Below are 17,584 nucleotides of genomic sequence, written 5' to 3'. Positions count from 1 at the left end.
TTCGAAATATGATCTATTCTATTTCTTTATTGGTTTCTTTCCTAATTCCTTGGAAAAAAAATTAATTATAAGGTCGCCCAAGAAGTAGGCAGGTAAAACTTACTGAAAAATAAAAATAAAATAAAATAACACACACACAAGTAGCCAAGTACAGCAAAGGGTGAATGAGCTTAATCATGAGGAAATTAATGTGATATCAATATTGTTCGGCAATTTGATGAAATGAAAAAATTGGTGCATGGAACCTATTATTTACTTCTAACTGATAATTACTACCAAAAATTAAATAAATGAACTTGAAAGACAACAACTACAATCTCTATTTCTACATGCATCCATTTTTCTTCCTCTCCATTCGAAGACCAGACCTTTTTCTTAGTCCAGATAGCTGCTTTTCCCACACCTCCTTTGGGAAACTCTCTCTTCTCTCTTCTCTGCAAAGTTTCCCAACACAACACCCTAATGAATTATGAGCTAAACCCAACTCATAATCGTATCTTTGGCGCGAGATCGGATCAGAAAGAGTCTCATAAGCCTTTTGAAGCTCAACGAATCGCGTAGTCGACTCTTCTTTGGTGGAGGGAGGACAAACAGCAGGGTGGTACTGAAGAGCCATGCTTCTGTAAGCCTTCTTGATCTCATCAAAGCCTACAATCTCAGGATTACCAAGTGAAAGAACATCATAGAAGTTAGTTTTCTCATTTTGCATTGCCAACTTAGCATTAGCTCTGCATGATATAGTATTGAACTTTCAACTCTTTTGATTGTACCTAGTTTCCCCCGCCAATGTAAACATTCTCTCTATCTTGGGATTCATGTGCAAGGAAATGGCCATTGTGAAGAGAGAGAGAGAAAGAGAGAGAGAGATGGGGTAATTATAAGCTACACGCAGATATGATGAATTTGAAGTTCAATATATAGAATGTGTATGGTGGTTTTTAATACTGATCAACTGTCTTCTCCTTCAAATGAGAGAGAGAGAGGGGGCCGGGGATGATTATAAGCTACATACAGATGAGTTTGAAGATCAATATATATATATATATATATATAATGTGTAATGTGTATGGTGGCTTTTAATATTACTGATCAAGTAATGTCTTCTCCTTCAAATTTTTTCTTTTCCCTAAGATATATATACATAAATAAATTTATTCACGCGGTTTTGGGTTGTGAATTGTTGAATGTAATTTTGGCATGAAGTAATCGTCTTTGTTGCTCTTTGCCTTATTTTTTTCACTATTACTTTGTTTGCATCATATGACCGCACGTGTGTCCATATTATCATATATAAATTGAACTTTTACCTATACCTTTAATAATAATATTACCATAAGGTCATGAGCTGTTTGTGAGTCTCACATAAGACGGTGTGGTGCGTGTGAGTATGATGCGTGTGCTATTTATCTATCAAAATAATAATAATAATAATAATTATTATTATTATGATGGTTTAAAGAGAAACTAGTACAACAATAGCATAAAAAATTCAAATTGGGTATTGATTTCCACCTAAGATGCACCTAACATATACCATTTCATTGATTAAAAATTCAAACAAACATCGATTGTTTTATTATTTTTATTATTTTTTGGCTAGGTAACACCTAATACTGCAAGTTGAGTCCAGGTATGAACCAGAGGATTGAAGTGGTTTGATTGTGGCATTTACCCAAAAACAAAAATTGATTGTGGCCTAAGATATATATATATATAGATATAGTGAGAGAGAGAGAGAGAGAGAGAGAGAGACAGAGGTATAATTTATTTAATTTTTCTTTTTTACAGGCAGATGCATACATAAATGCATTAGTTTTCGCCGGCCAATTTATTTTCTTTTCAGTATAGTCGTACTACACTTAAGTGGTTGAATATGTTAGGTAAGTGACCTAGCGGTATTAAGTTTCTACTTCTTAAAGAGAAGTCAGGGGTTCGAGTCTCAGTAGAAGTATATGTGTGAGTAATAGCTAAAAAAAAAAATTCTTGGTCAAGTAGATCAAACATAAGATGGGTTTGTATGCTATATAGACGACAACTTAAAATGAAAAGGGTTGTATAATGTTCTTTATATTAAATATTTACGTATGATATTTTATATTTTCAAGTCTGAAAGTTTCATTTGTCCATTCCCCCTGGAATTGGTCCAAGTTATTAGCCAATCCCGGTTTAATAATAAAAATAATAAAGAAAAAAACCGAAACGTTGTGAATCTTTTACTATTACTTTTGTTATACGAAAATTCGTCGCATTAGTTGTATTCTTCTTGATAGGTACGCGCATAAGCATGCACGCATGGAAAAGGCAAAGTGCAAAGACTATAGCATGATTGTCGTACACTTCCTCTAGTTGTATGTTTTTGCATACATTTCTTCTAATTGTACACACTTTATTTTATTTTATTTTATTTTTTAGAATAAATAAGTGTGAATCAAATTAAGAGATATCCCCAATGCAATAGGGCCGAAGCCCATGTGGGAAAACAAAATCAACCCAATTATTGTCAAAATAATAATAATAATAATAAAATTAAATTAAAATTAAGAAAAAAAAAATAAAGGCCCAATTGCCCCCACATTGTCCAGATAGTGAAGGCCCAATGTGGAACCAGGAAAGTGTTTGGCTCCTTTTTTTAGGGGCATGCCAGATTCTTTTGATTAAGAAGGGTTGGATAGCCAAACTATCATTGGCATTGACCGAATTCGTAATCGGCCCTTTTGTGAATCAGGCGACTGTTGGAAGGTAAGGATAATCCCTTCCTTCAGGTTCTTCAACGCTTCAATAAAGAAAACTTTCAATACTAAAAGTGGAATGCATGAAGGGAGTAAAACAAACTCTACAAGCATTCATTTATTCCAAGAGACTTAAAAAATAAAAGTAGATGGACTAAAGCCAAGCGTCTCACTTTTTTTTTTTCATATGTAGGATTTTCATACAAAGTATAAGAAGTGTTGGATTCTAATACTACTCTTAAGAAAAGAAGTATAATGCAAAGAAAATACTAAGTAAAACTCCTAAGAAAAGAAGTATAATGCAAAGGAAAAACTAAGTAAAATGACTAAGTAAATTGAAGAAAATGAAATCTTGTTGTGGCCGTGGACCTCTTGTGCAGATCTCTCCAGCGCTATTCATAAAGAAGCCTTGTAGCAGTTGAAAGTAGCTGTTATTTTCATGTTATTCAAATTCAAACACTTTAACATTTTTTGTCTAAATATTTATCCAAATGCACGTGCTTCTCAATTAATGCTTTGTGTGGAATAGAACTTCTTGATGACGTGGCATTTCATATATGATTAAATCAGGAAATTATTTTAATGTATATACTATCACATGTTGAGTTTAACTCCAAATTTGAATAAGAGCCTTAATAGTAAAATGTCATATCATCTTCCAATCAATGGACACCACGTGGCTGAATTATAATTCACTTAGAGTGCAAAGATTTGGAAATAATTCCCTATTGATGAAACTGTTGTATTCGAAACCATTTTCCAATTAATCAGCACCACGGGTCGAATCAGAATCTTTCTTCAAAACCAATTAGCATCATAAGGTCAAATAAAAATATTTTAAAGTAACTGATCATCACCAGTGATCAAAAAATATTTTTAGGGTACAAACAATGCCCCCTTTTAAAATAATATTTTGGTCTTATTCAATCCGAAAATATATTTAAAATAATTTGAGCTACCTTAAGAAGACTGAATATCTAGCTGTTGAAATTTTAGTTGAAACAAGTGTTAACCAACACAAGAATACAATTGTCAACCCAAATGATTTAACACCTTCTGTAAAGGAAACAACTTTTGAAAGGACTTTCATTCACACTTTTCTATAATCCTCAGCACCTTAAAGACATCTTCACAGAAGCTGTTGATGTTTGTACTGAAGATTATGTTGCCACAGAGTTGCTGGAATCTTAAACCATGATTGATATTAACATTTTAGTCCAAAAAAGTGCTAGAATCTTAACCCATGACCAATGTAAACATGTGGTCCTTTTCCGGTACTTGTTTATTTCAACACCTCTGCATGTTATTCTAATATTTCTACATTTGTTTCTAAGATTCAACATGGTTTGAATCCCAACCATATTTGGTACTTTTTCTGAATTAAGGAAAATTAATTAATTAATAACCGAACCAACACTTAATTTTGGTCCTGATGTGTGCTCAATGTATACCACTCACAATAGTATGAATCTTTGTAGGATAGGACTATATAGAGGATGTCGATCCCAGAGGGAGATGAAAGTATTTGTTTTGTTTCTAATTAATCCAATTTTTAATTCGAAGATAACTGATTTGATTGATTGGTTGTCACAAACATAAAAGAAAAGAAAACTAAAATTAAGATAAGAGATCAGAGAGAGAGATTCTTAGGGCTTAATTTTACCACGAACTTCGTACTATGGTCAACCGTTCAATCTTGGGATTTCAACAATTTATATATTAAATGAATTAAACTCAATAACAATCGTTTAATTTGGTTTTAAAGAAAGATATTTTATGAATTTCAATTAACTATAACCTATTTGCGATTAGCATGAACTATCCACTTACCTACTTCGAACTATTTTAACTAATTTTGCAGTATAATCCATCTTTCCTAAACATAGACTATGAAAATATTCATTCATAAAAAAATATTGGAACACCATTACATGATCTCCATTCTTATGTCCGATAGGCCTCCACCAGATATTGTCCAATAAGAATGGGTTGAGAATACTTACTGAATAATAAAATTTAAGACAAGGTATTAAATATTCAAAAACTATTTTAACATTAAAATCCAATTGATGTGACTCAATTGCTCAAAATCAAGCAATCAAAATATATAATTCATTAAAATTCTCAAAGTTAATATAATCAAACCATAGTACTTTGATCGGGTTACATCAATGCCCTAAGAGAGGAATTAGCTACTCATGACAACCCAAGATATCATCTGTGTTGTTGTGATCTTCATCATCACGGACTACACTTTTCTTCTCATGATCTTCACTTTTTTAAACTATAGAAACCTTAAAAGCTGCCACCACAATATGAGAATAAAATGAAAGAGAAGTAGAGGTTTTCTGTGGCCTTGTGCTTTCTTTTATAGAAGAATTAACTTCTATTTTGGGTTCTAACGGGCTTTTAGGTTTTCTGACGTCTTCTGGCCCATCCTGAATGAAATATGACTTAATAAGGGCAAATCCTGCATCTAAAAAGTCTAATATGTCATGGAGAGCTCGAGCTTTAGAAGCTTAAGCTCGAGCTATTTGGCACGGGCTCGAGCTTTCGAAGCATAGCTTGAGGTTTTTAGAACATGGCTCGAGCTTTATTGAATGGTGCTCTAGCATCACTTTTATATTTAGACAAATTTCTTCAACTATTTTCTGAAGTATCTTTCCATCAACACTTAGAATATTTTTGGGTTTTTCCTTTTAACAGTACTCGATCCATTCTTCATGGTGCTCAAGCCCTACGCTTAGAGTATGAGCTTTTTGGCTCAGGGCTCGAGCTTTGTGAAGGTGCTCGATCCCTTTAGTCTTGGCACGAGGTCCTTGGAGCATGGATTTTCTGAAATCAACTCTTCAAATTCTAACACCTCAAGGGTTTCGAGCTTTTGGGCAAAGGCTCAAGCACCCTAAGGTAAGGCTCGAGCGCGTTTAGGTAGAGCTCGAGCTCTTGAGGTCAAGACTCGAGCTTTGCTGCCTTAGTTGAATTTTGTTTTTCCGCTGAGCTCGAGCCTCAGTTCTAAGGCTCGAGCTTTGGTACTTGAATTACTCTAAACTTCACCATTTTGATTCTCGATTTGCTTTGAATGACCAACAACGACTACGTGTAACTCCAAAGGTCTCATATTCATTAAGTGCATACCTCTTGACACATCTATCAGTTTTTTAATCATAAAGTCTCGGTTTAAACCATTTCTTTTGGAAAGTACCTATAAACACAAAATAAACTTTAATTAGTCTAAAACTGGATAAAAATATCACTTAAGGTCTTAACATAGGTATATTTAGAGGCTCGAATATGCAATATTCAGCATTCATCACACCCCCAAATTTACATATTGCTAGCCCCTTAGCAATACAGAACTAAAAAGTCACTTTCGTGGGAATCACGGTTACATTTAGCCTATGCAACAAGCCTTTAAACCCCTAGGTTACCCCTAATGGACAAGTTGTAATCTCATGAGGGTTTCCAGTGATGGTACTCATAAACATCTGAATTGTGCCTTAATTGCACAATAAGCTTTTTCAAACATGTTTTCACATCATAATGTCCCAATAGTTCATCAATTAGTTAAATACAACAAGTATAGCAAATTATATCAATCAGGAAGTTCATCAATCAGTCAAATACAACAAGTATAACAAATTATATCAATCAGGAAAAATTTTAAACTTTTGATCTCAATTTAGTAACTATAGTCCCCATGGTGCGCGCCTAGCACGAAGCATAAAATGGAGTGTAGTGTGGTCAAGTTTAAATTTAGAGATTGTCACTACCACTTCTAACTATAAATATAGCTAGGGTGAGTAGGGATCGTCCCAAAGGACATGAAGTGTATTTAACTTGGAAATCAATGTTGGATTGGTAGGTCGAGTGATCAAAGATGTTTTGATTGGTTAATTAAACTACAATGTCAACTAAATGGATGCAAAGTAAAGCAATTGAAGTAGAGTGAAATGTAGAGAATATAAGAGAGGAATCTTGGGACTTAGAGGTCACCACTAAACATCACCTTCTAGTGAGTCGCTGCACCATAAGCTTAAGAGAGTGCAATTTTAAGGCGAGGGCTAAGAGTTTTACATTTATAAAAGCCGCTACTACCTTTCACTATAAATATAGCTAGGGTGAGTAGGGATCATTCCAAGGGATTGTGAGGATCGAACAAGATCGTGGAATCGCTATTAGGGCTAGTAGGTCGAGTGATCAAACAATTGGTTGGTTGGTTGATTAGAGAGCAACTAAATTAAACTAAGTGATAACAAAAGAATGCAACTAAGAGTAAGTAAGAGAGAGAAGAGTCGTGGGGTTTAGAGATCACCACTAAGCAATGCATTTCTATACCATTGACAAGTGACTAATGAGGGCAAATGGTGTGTTGCAATATTGGTGTGTGTGTGTGTGTTTGGTTGATTCAACAAGCAAGGATGACGAGTTAAGCATGTATTGTCTAAACATCATGTGAAAGGCACAATATATCTAAGCAATGAAGCATATATTGTCTAAACAACATGTGAAAGGTACAATAGATCAAAACAAGTCATTAATCCTTTCATTAAGCTCACAATCCAAATATAACACAAGGTTAGAGACATATGCTACTTGCATTCAAAAGCTTGGATCATCAAACAACAAGCATGGATTATCCTCTCATTTAACACTACACTACAACTATACTACATCTACACTACTAGCATGAAAATAAACTAGGGGAGAGGCACAATCCATCAAGGAATAAGTATGAACCATCAAGAGAATCACAAGAATATTCCTTTAAGCACTATGTTTTGACAATCTCCAAATCTATAGAATCAATACACATAGACATGCATCAATAACACAAAATCTAGAGACAAGCACATGAACATCTATTCTAGCATACATAGACATATGGATAGAATGAAATGATCAATTGGAAGCGTGAAACCATATAAATCATTGAATAAACAAGATATATATATATACCAAAGTGTCAAAACATTAATTACAACACTAATCCCTTAATAATACACAAGATTAAGATATAGAAAGCATGCTTGGGGCTAAATCTAGCCCCAAGAGGATGTCTAGCCACTCATGGTGATGTTGCTCCAACCCTCAAGGGCTAACTCCATGGAAGAGATTTGCTCCTTGGTTGATGAAGAGTCTCCAATGGTGTCTCTAGCCTCCTCTTCCTCTAAGCTTGCTTTCCAAGAGATGATATGAAAATGATATTAGCTCCCTTTGTAAAAGTAATCCTTATCCTTATATAGGTAGGTCAAATGACACCCAAAATGAGCTGGGGTCATGCACACAATATGTAATAACCTTGTCCTTTCTTTTTTCGAAAATTATCTTTTTTTCGTCTTTTCCTTATTTCGTCCTCTTCTCGTTTTTCACTTCTACTTGCATAACCTCATTTTTTTGTGCTCGGATTTGATTCCGATTTTGCATACGTCCATGATATTTAAATTCCATGACATCTACAATTTTACTTTTGAAGAAATGCATATTAAATGCTTACTTGCTTTGTAAAAGCCATGAAGACAAGATTTTTTGTAATTATCTCTAACTTGAGGGGTTTTTGGGTAATTAAGTAAAGTAATTATTTTTTGTCTTAGGGACCATTTTGCAAATTAATTTGGAAGATATTTTCAAAAAGGACCTTTTTGCAATTTTCGAAAAATGTGACAAGTGTCACTTTCCTATGGTGCCACTTGTTGATTTTGTGGTGAAACCACTTGGAGGCTTAATCTCATGACACATGGAGGGTGGAGATTCACCCACTTGTTGTCCTAGGATTGGTGCACTTGCTGGCATGGATGGTTGACAAGTGAAGGATTAATATTTAATCTTGGAAGCTTACTTAGATTCATGACAAGTGTAGGACTCACCTTTAGTCTTGCATTAGTGTGTGTGTGAAAGGTAGTGTAAGAGCACCTAGTGAGTAGAGAAGCCCACCAAATTAGCTTAGGGTTTACACATTTTAATTCATTCATCACTTTCCTCTCAAGAACCCTAAGGAAGCCACCATTGGAGAAAAGCTTGACTAGTAGCTTTGACTTCATTTTTGGTGCCCTTTCACTCACCTTAGAACTTTGAACTTGGAATACTTTAGGTTCCTTCCACTCCCCTCTACAAAACCCTTGTTTGGTTTTTCATTTTTAAACTTGGTTACCTTGGATTCAAAAGGAACAATCCTCTTGTGAGGTAGGGGGTGTTATCATTTATCTTCCAAGTGATTTTATTTGTTCTTATAGTGATATCTAAGTTATATGTTTGTCTTGTATTAAAATGAGAAATAAATGATTAATTGTAACTTGAATGTAATTCACTTTAGACTTGATAAATAACATGACCATAGCTTGATTCATAACATATGTTAATTTGAGGTCATTTAGAGTCGTTTTAAAAATCTAGAGGGATTAATGAATTAATTTAATTAATTTTTATTTATATGCTCCTATGACTTAAATCAAGTTTTGAAGTGATTTATATAATAACCATGACATGTACTACAACATATATTAAATTGAGCATGTTTAGATGAGAAGTGAAAACTAGGGAATTTGGTTGTTTTATTTAATTGTTCAAATTATGATTTTAAACTTATATCATACTTGTCAGGCTATGTTCTTGTTGTTGAATGATATTGTTGTAATTAGTGGCAAATTGCATAATGATTATTCAATATTCTTCATGCCATTTTAGTTGAGAACTTAGGGCATGTATTGTGTTTCCAAAATTGATTTGTGCATGTTGATGGCTTTACATTATATATATATATATGTTATGTTGATACATATATGTAATGTGCACAAAATGTTGATTTTGGAAACTTGGGGACGTCGTTGTTATGACTATGGCTAGGGCATGGTTCTAGTACGGGGGAAAGTCCCTCTACAAGTCTAGTGCGCACATAGGGAGGTTACCCATGGGTTAGTAACATTAAAGTAATCACATTGTCGGTTTGATCTGGCGTGACGTCCAAGTATCCACTTTGGTTTGATTTCACATTTAAATTCCATGTTGTTAACTTTGTGAATTACATCTTATTGTGTTATGTTGAAAGTTCTATTGTCACTTGATAGCATGAATTAAATGATATTGGATTGTAACTTGGTACAAAGATAAACCCATGCATTCCCTACGAGTAAACTTGTTTACTCACCCCTAAGTTAATGGGTGTTTTGCATGTAAAGAAGCCTTAGTGTGGGACGCATAGCATTCTTAAACTTACTAGAGTTCTTGAAGTATTTTTGATGACATAGAATATGCATATGTTAGCATATTGTAATACCCTTAATTTTAAAAAGGATATCCCGGGGATTTTAATTTAGTAGTTAATTGTATTTTATTTGATTATGTGTGATTAGTTGAATTAATTTGATTATTTAATTGTTTAAGTGTTTTAATTAGTAAATTGATTATTTAATTGTTTAAGTGTTTTAATTAGTAAATTGATTTAATTGTTTTAATTTAATTTAACTGCATTTTATTTGATTATGAGTGATTAGTTGAATTAATTTGATGGTTTAAGTGTTTAATTGTTTTAATTAGTAAATTGATTTAATTGTTTTAATTTAATTGAGTTAATTGTTTTGATTTAATTTATTTAATTATAGTTAATTATTTAAGGGGTAAATTTATTTGTTTTGTTTAATTTGGTTTTCACGGGACTGTATGGGACACATATAGTTATATTAGGGTTTCAGTTTATAGCCGGCAATGTATATACCATAGGTCGGTTTATGGGCCAAGGAGGGCTCTGTCTCTATTAAACAAGGATTAGGGTTTGGGATTTGTACGCCTATATATATACATGCTTCTTGGTATTAAGGATTGGAAAAAAAAAAAAAGACTCTACTCGCGTAACATAAAAACAGAGAGATACAGAGTGAGGTTTTGAGAGAACAGATTTTGTTTGGTGTGGGATTCGACGGGGATTTCATGGTTGGACCTAGGAGAAGGGAAGGGCAGAGGTATTAGGAGGCTAGACAGTGTTACAGTGGTTACCGGAAGTTGGGAAGACGGCGACAAGTTTTGAGTCCAAAACTTCAGGCAAGTTCTTTTCTTCCTCCTTCCCGTTAGCCTGTGTTCTGTGCACCTAGATATACTCTAGGGTTTTAATGGATCAATAATTGAATTAAGCATGCTTTTATATGTCAATTTAACCTTATCTTTGCCTTGAATAAATTCGGTGATGGATTTTTGAAAGTTCATTACAGTAGTTGTTTTTACTAAGCATGATTTGTCTGTGGAACTTGTAGTTTTTGTTTTTGATTTCAACTATTGTAAACACTCCATGGGGATTATACTGGACATAGTTAGGACCCTTGGGAATAGTCTAAAACTAAATAGAATGGGTGGGAAGCGGCCGACGTTGAAGAAGAAGGTCGCAGAAGTCACAGACGGACAGATGGCTCTCAGAGAGGGAGAGAGCCGGCTCCATGGAGGAGGGAGCCGGCTCCCCCCTAGTGTAGAGCCGGCTCTAGGAGGTGTAGAGCTGGCTCTACCCAAGTAGAGCAGGCTCCAATAAAAATTGGAGCCGGCTCCACCTTTGTTCATAACCTGTTCTCGCTCAGTTTGCTTCCGGAAGGTGTTTAATGCACTGTTTGAAGCTGTTGTGTGTTTGAACTATTTTAAAAAAAATATTGGGACTTGCCATAGTGATTAAGAAGTTAACTTTGGGTATTAATAGGACTTTTAATTGATTAAATTTTACCTCTAAATTAACGGAACAAGCTGTATAAAATTTATGCACATTGTACACGATTAAGGGATGGAAGAAGACTTAATTGCTCAAGCTTATTTTTGAGCATTCCAGTGGGATCTAATATGTTTATAAATTGTTCTAAATACATTATAGGGTCATTGATGTATTGAAGTTGACCTATGCATGCTTTGGAGGCTAATTGTTGAAATAGTAAATACTTTCTGCAATGATATGGATTATCGTTTGGATTTTTAATTGCTAGAACATCAAATATCTTCCTGCAATTATTTGGATAATGTTTTGGAATGTAAATTAATAAATTATGATTTCTATATTGTAATTGGCATTGATATAGAGGATTATATGCACCGGTATGGGACGGTGGCATTCTAGGGATGGTTTAGCTTCAAAACGCTAAGACCTAACCTAATGGATTAATGGAATGGATTGTAAGATATCGAATCCTAATTGTGACTAAGTCAGATCAGCTGTAACCAAGTTGGATGATATCCTAGATTAGCGGATGGAAGTTAAGTCATATCAACTGAATAAGTTGAGTGACTAACTAGTTGGTTTATTGTAGGTCAGTTTAATAAATAGTTGAACTGCTTACCCTGGATTTGGACGGACTTTATATATATGTTTATGGTACCACGAGTTGAGCTTGAGTCTCAGACTCGTTGGTTAGGGTGCGTATATGCAGTGGATGCGTAGCTGGTTATAATAGGTTGAGGTGTACCCTGTTAGGTCTAGGTACTCATGCCCACCTTTGGGTGCGTATTCGCATGTTGCCTTCTATTCAGGTTGAGACCCCTATTATAGACTAGTGAATGTCCCTTAGTGTGGATATATTTATACGTATGGACTAGATAGATATCGTGAGGTGTCTATGGTGTATCTGCGTATCGGGTCACTGTATGGATTGCAGTTAGATTAGAACTTGCTCGTGGGTCTGACCCACTCCTTTATTATTCTTTTCAGGTACAGGACGGTTCCAGCCTTAGAGCTCGATCGTCCTTGTCAAGGACAGTCTCACTTTCATCGGATTACGTAGGACTTCCCCCGATGTTTCTAGTATTATCTATTTTCAGTTTCAGTCTCAGTTGAATTTTTAGTTAGGGGTCCATCAGTGGATTCCCAAGTTGTAACTTTGAAGTTTTGAAGGATTGGAGTTTCAATTTTCAGTTACACATGGAGGATTTTATTATTATTATTTCTTGCAATTTTATTCTATCTTTATTGTTCTTTTTGTCATCTGTGTTCGTTTTAAAATACTTTAATTGTTTGATATTCCCTCGGGTTTGGGCCCGGGCCTGATCAACCCGTGTCTCGGATCCGAGGGGTATCTCACATATCTTGTCCTACTTTGCTTACTTTGATAAAACTTGTACTTATTGTCTAAGTTACGTAATGTGCACTTAAGTGCACCTTTTGACACTCTTAGAATATGTATGTAATGAGGCCAATGGCTAAGGACACATATATGCCATGTATGCTACTTTATCTTTATAGTTTGTATGTGGAACATAAGGGATTTCATCCATTGAAGGGTCATATTTTGCATATGATGTCCCATGAAGCTGTAGGCCATTGTAGCACATCTATTTCATCATAATACATTTGCGTTCATGCTCACTTGGGCAAAATTCACACCATTTCATGAAATGAACTTCCTTTGGACACTTTTTGACATTTTAAATTGCAAATCTGATGTGAGGGCATTTTAGGAATTTTACCTTGACAAATTAATTCCGTTCTTTACATGGTCACTTAGAAAATGTGATTTTAGGAGGGGTTTTTTCTTCGTGCTTTTCCAGAAAATGCCATCTTGGCATCGGAAATCGCATCCGAAGTTCAGCTCTCAGTTTTTAAATTTAGCAGCTTTTTGGACCCTCTGGACCAGTTTTCTTGGGAGGGAATTTTGGGCATTTTACATTGTGTATTTTTTGATTTTTCTCTTGAGTCACGTATAAAACTAGATTTTGAGTGGGGTTTTTTCTTTGAGTTTTTCCAGAAAATGTCATCTTGACCCTCAAATTTCCATTTTTCCCCGAAAAACCCCTACTGCCAGGGTTTTTTGCTACCCATTCTGCTGCCTTCACATCTAAACGGTTACGAGGGGTTTCATAACCGGTTAGTTGAGTGTGGGCAGTGTTTTTCTTATGAATTTTGGCCTCCAAACCGGTTAGGAAGGTCTCCTAACCGGTTAGATGTTCATGGGTTGCCTCTTTTGGACCGTTTTGCTCATTCTTCTTCCGTTAGCCATATCTTCTTCATCCGGACTCCGAATCAAGTGATTCTTGAGTCTAAATTCATTAATTTTTTGTTGTCTTTCCAATGGTGTGCTCGGTGGTGCCCATTTTTAAGCTACAAATGACGATTTTGCCCCTAGGTTTATTCTTGTTTATTTTTGAAACGTTGCTTCCGCATTTGATTCCTTTGGGTTCCGTGACCTCGTTGAGGGTCATAGTGGTGTCTGTAACGACCTGGTCATTTGCCTTCCTTTCCTTTTTCTGAAATTTTATAAATGAATTTTTTTTGTTTAATTTTCTTTTTTGAGCTCTGTTTCGTGTCGCTTAGTGTCATCTCGAGTGCTCGGAATTGGTTCCTGAGACTCTTTTTCATGGACTGACAACTTCCTTTGAGGACTGAGTCATTTTTGCATTTTCACTTTTCGGACACTATGCGCCTTTCGTTCTTTTCCCTGTTTCGTCTTTTTCCCTATTCTGTCTTTTTCCCATTTGTCACATTGTTGGCACAACCTCACTTCTCATGCTCGGAGTTGGTTTTTGACTTCACGTGTCTCCATCTTGAGTGGTTTCCATGAAACACGTATCTTTACTTTTGCAAGAAAGTACTCTGGTTGCTCCCGGTGTCCACAGGGGCATGGATGCAAAGTTCTTTGAAATTATTTTCTTTTCTTGGGGTGTTTTTCGTAAATATCTTTTGAAGATATTTTATTTCAGGGGTTTTTAAGAAAATATTTTTGGAAGATATTTTTATTCTGAGCCATAAGTGTAGTTTTCACTTTTTGGAGGGGCCATTGTGTAATTAATGAAAGTTATTACAAAATGTGTTGTTTGAGCCTGGATCCTCGTACGGGATTTATTTTCACATTTCATTGAGTTGTGTACTCCTGGAATTTCCTTCTGGACGATGTTTTCCAGTTTCAGGGTTTCTGGCCCCGGTTTGCGCCAAACTTGTTTTGGGCATAACTTTCTGCTCGGAACTCAGTTTTCAACACCATTTCTTCCGTTGTTCATATTTTATCATTTTGAATCTTTTTTGTTCATAAAGTTTTGCCATTTGAGCGCGTTTGCTCAAATTTTACTTTTTCGGACCCGGCAGGGCCCATTCGGGGCACTTTTCGAGATTTCTATAAAAGGGGGGTGAGATATTTCATTTTTCATCTTCTCCCCTCTTCATGTACGACCTGGAGCTCCCATGGCAGCCCAAGGGGTGCTACCATCTTCTCTCTCCTCTTTTGGTTCACTTTTCCTTGATGGAAAGTCTTCGGCCTTAACGTTTGTTGTTCCCCTCGCCGTGCTCTACCTTTCCCCCTTATTAGAATTCAGTTTTGACCATTTCTTGAGTTTGGTTTTGAGATCAAGTTATGATTTTGATGGAGCTTTCATGGGGGTTATGTTCACGGCGTTGTCCCCGACAAAACCTAGTAGTTTCGTCGGATTCAAAGCTGTTCCATTTTGGTGGGCCTTTGGGATTTTCATCTCAAATTGAGGTAGGAGATATTCTAAGTTTAAATTCTTGTTATATAGCATGCTTGTGATGCTTATACTGCTTGTTTGCATGATTAAATAGAAAATCTAGAGATTTTATTATTTATTTTTCTTGTACGGGATCTAATTTTTCCGGTTGCTCATGACTTGATTTAAACATGTAGCATGATTTTATATTGCCCCTTAATATGCTCATTGTCGTGTATTAAAATTGGAACATTTGAATAAGTATTAAAGATTTTATTTAATATTTATCTTAGGTGAAAGATTAATTCACATGGCCTTAATTAGCTTAAAATCAATATATGTTAGCATATTAAATTAGGCCTTAGCATGCTCTCCAACATAGTTGAATTTGAAAGTGATTGGAGGTGTTTTGAAAATTAGTAATTATTAATTAATTTGCCCCGAGTACACTGTTCACTCTATTTAAATTCCGACTTGATATTCTTGATTTACATACCATATAGTTTCACATATATTTGATTTAGAATATTCGGTTAGGTTTTGAAACCTTTTCTTTAATTAAATTCCATGTTTAAGATTTAATCCTCATTGTGATATACAACTTGGAATTATATTGTGGCATGCTAGAAAATTAAGTTTTGGTATGGTTGTTCACATATATTAAATTGGGATTTATTGTATGAGAATTGTAACTTTTGTTTTATATTTAACTTTAGTGAAGGTTTAATTCGCATAGTTGTAAATTGAATGAAATAAACTAGTAATGTGATATTACATTAGTCCTTGGCATGTTTTCCAACATAGGTTAATTTGAGAGCATTTGGTTAAGTTTGAAAATCTAAAGATTTTAATTAAAAGAATTAATTAAAATCTATTTTGTGGTCCCATTAGCTTAATTAAGGTTTTAACTTTATGTTTGTATTGGTCATAACTTGTTTACTAGTATATATTATTTGTGGACCATTTGAAGTTGCTTTAGAACCTTGGTAATTAAATTAGCATGATTTAATTAGAGTTCTACTTTGTTGTTCTAGTAACCTAATTGAGTCTTAGAATGGATATAGGTGATGACCATGCCATGTTCTTTAACATGTATTAAATTGAGATTAATTGAAATTGAATCAGAAATCTAGAGAATTTAGTTGTGTTTATCTATTTAAATTCTATCAATTTGCTCCATGATCTAGTTGTGTTTTAGAAGTGGTTTCTATATTCAAATCATGGACTTAGACTTGTTGTATATTCATTTGGTTATGTTTTGAACATTGGATAACATAGTTGCTATGTTTATATTCATGAGAATATGTTTTCCTTATTGAATATATTGTTGCTTTGTGTAATGATTTGCACACTTCGTGTTTAACATCTTTCATGCATAGCGTGTAACGAATCGCACACTGAAGATTCGACATTCACCATATCATATTAGTTGTGGATTTAGAGCATGTATTGTATAGGTTTCCAAATTTGGTTATGCTTAGTAGATAGTTGATTATCTTGCATATTCCTGTTGATATATGTGTCGTTGCACAACTTATTGATTTCGGAAACTTGGGGATGTCGTTGTCTGACTTTGGCTTGGACGTGGTTCTAGTACGGGGGATAGTCCCTCTATATGGTCTAGTGCGCACATAGGGAGGTTATCCATGGGCTAGTAACCCTAAAGTAACTATGTTGTCGGTCTTATCTGGCGTGACGTCCGAGTATCCATTTTGTTTGATTTCGCATTTCATTTTCAAGTTGATAACTAGATGATGTTGTAACTTGTTATTTCTTAATTGTCGTTCCATTTTAATTTACAGGATGTTAACTTTGCGAAATTGTGCTTTATGCGTTGTATTGGAAGTTCCGATGTTGGTTAAATTGCATTGATATTGAAAATCGTGTTTTGACGTTCTAATAAAGCTTAGGATTGATCCTATTGATTCATTTATAACATAGACGCTAGGTAGCATGAACCACTGCTGTTATTTTGTGCTTTAGATTCTAAGTTGATGGCTTTGAGAACTTAAACCTTGTTACATTGTATAACATGCTCTTTTATTGTTGAATTGCATGGATAATGTGATTCTTGTTAACTTGTATTCAAATATGCTTTTGTCATGTTGTATGGATTACTCTAGACCTAGTTCAATTGTATTGAAAATGCAATTCATGTTAATCTATGCTCAAGCATTCTTCTTGTCGTGTTCTTTGGATTATCCCAACCATGATTCGTTTCATACACGTATGTATATCATAATTCTTGTTGCTTAGACTCTAAGGTAGCTTAGGATGCTCTCCGAGTCTCACTTGGACATAGACGTTAGGTGGCATGAGCCCCTTTAACATGTTTCACCTTAAGGTGATAAATTTGTAAAATGCTAGGTCGATGCATGCTCATCTCCTACGAGTAGCTTTATGTTACTCACCCCTGCGATACTGGGGCATATTTCAGGTACGAAGACTTGGTTCATGATGCCTAG

The 17,584-nt window shown here is 34.8% G+C and overlaps 1 protein-coding gene across 1 annotated transcript; it reads right to left on the bottom strand.

Moving 5' to 3' along the window:
• Positions 1–325: 325 nt before the first annotated feature.
• On the bottom strand, positions 326–709 carry LOC132266230 (chaperone protein dnaJ 20, chloroplastic-like). The gene has a single exon (XM_059767083.1). The coding sequence runs from the start codon at positions 707–709 to the stop codon at positions 326–328; it is 384 nt and encodes a 127-aa protein (XP_059623066.1).
• Between the last annotated feature and the right edge of the window lie 16,875 nt (positions 710–17,584).

Source organism: Cornus florida, unplaced genomic scaffold (genome assembly GCF_030987335.1).
Source record: "Cornus florida cultivar Cherokee Brave unplaced genomic scaffold, ASM3098733v1 CherokeeBrave_3.0.0_Hap2_Chr07, whole genome shotgun sequence".
Lineage (NCBI taxonomy): Eukaryota > Viridiplantae > Streptophyta > Magnoliopsida > Cornales > Cornaceae > Cornus > Cornus florida.
This window is presented reverse-complemented; position numbering and strand designations above follow the sequence as displayed.

Coding starts and splice junctions, on each gene's coding strand:
- LOC132266230 (XM_059767083.1), bottom strand. CDS start 709: ATGCAAAATGAGAAAACTAACTTCTATGATGTTCTTTCACTTGGTAAT.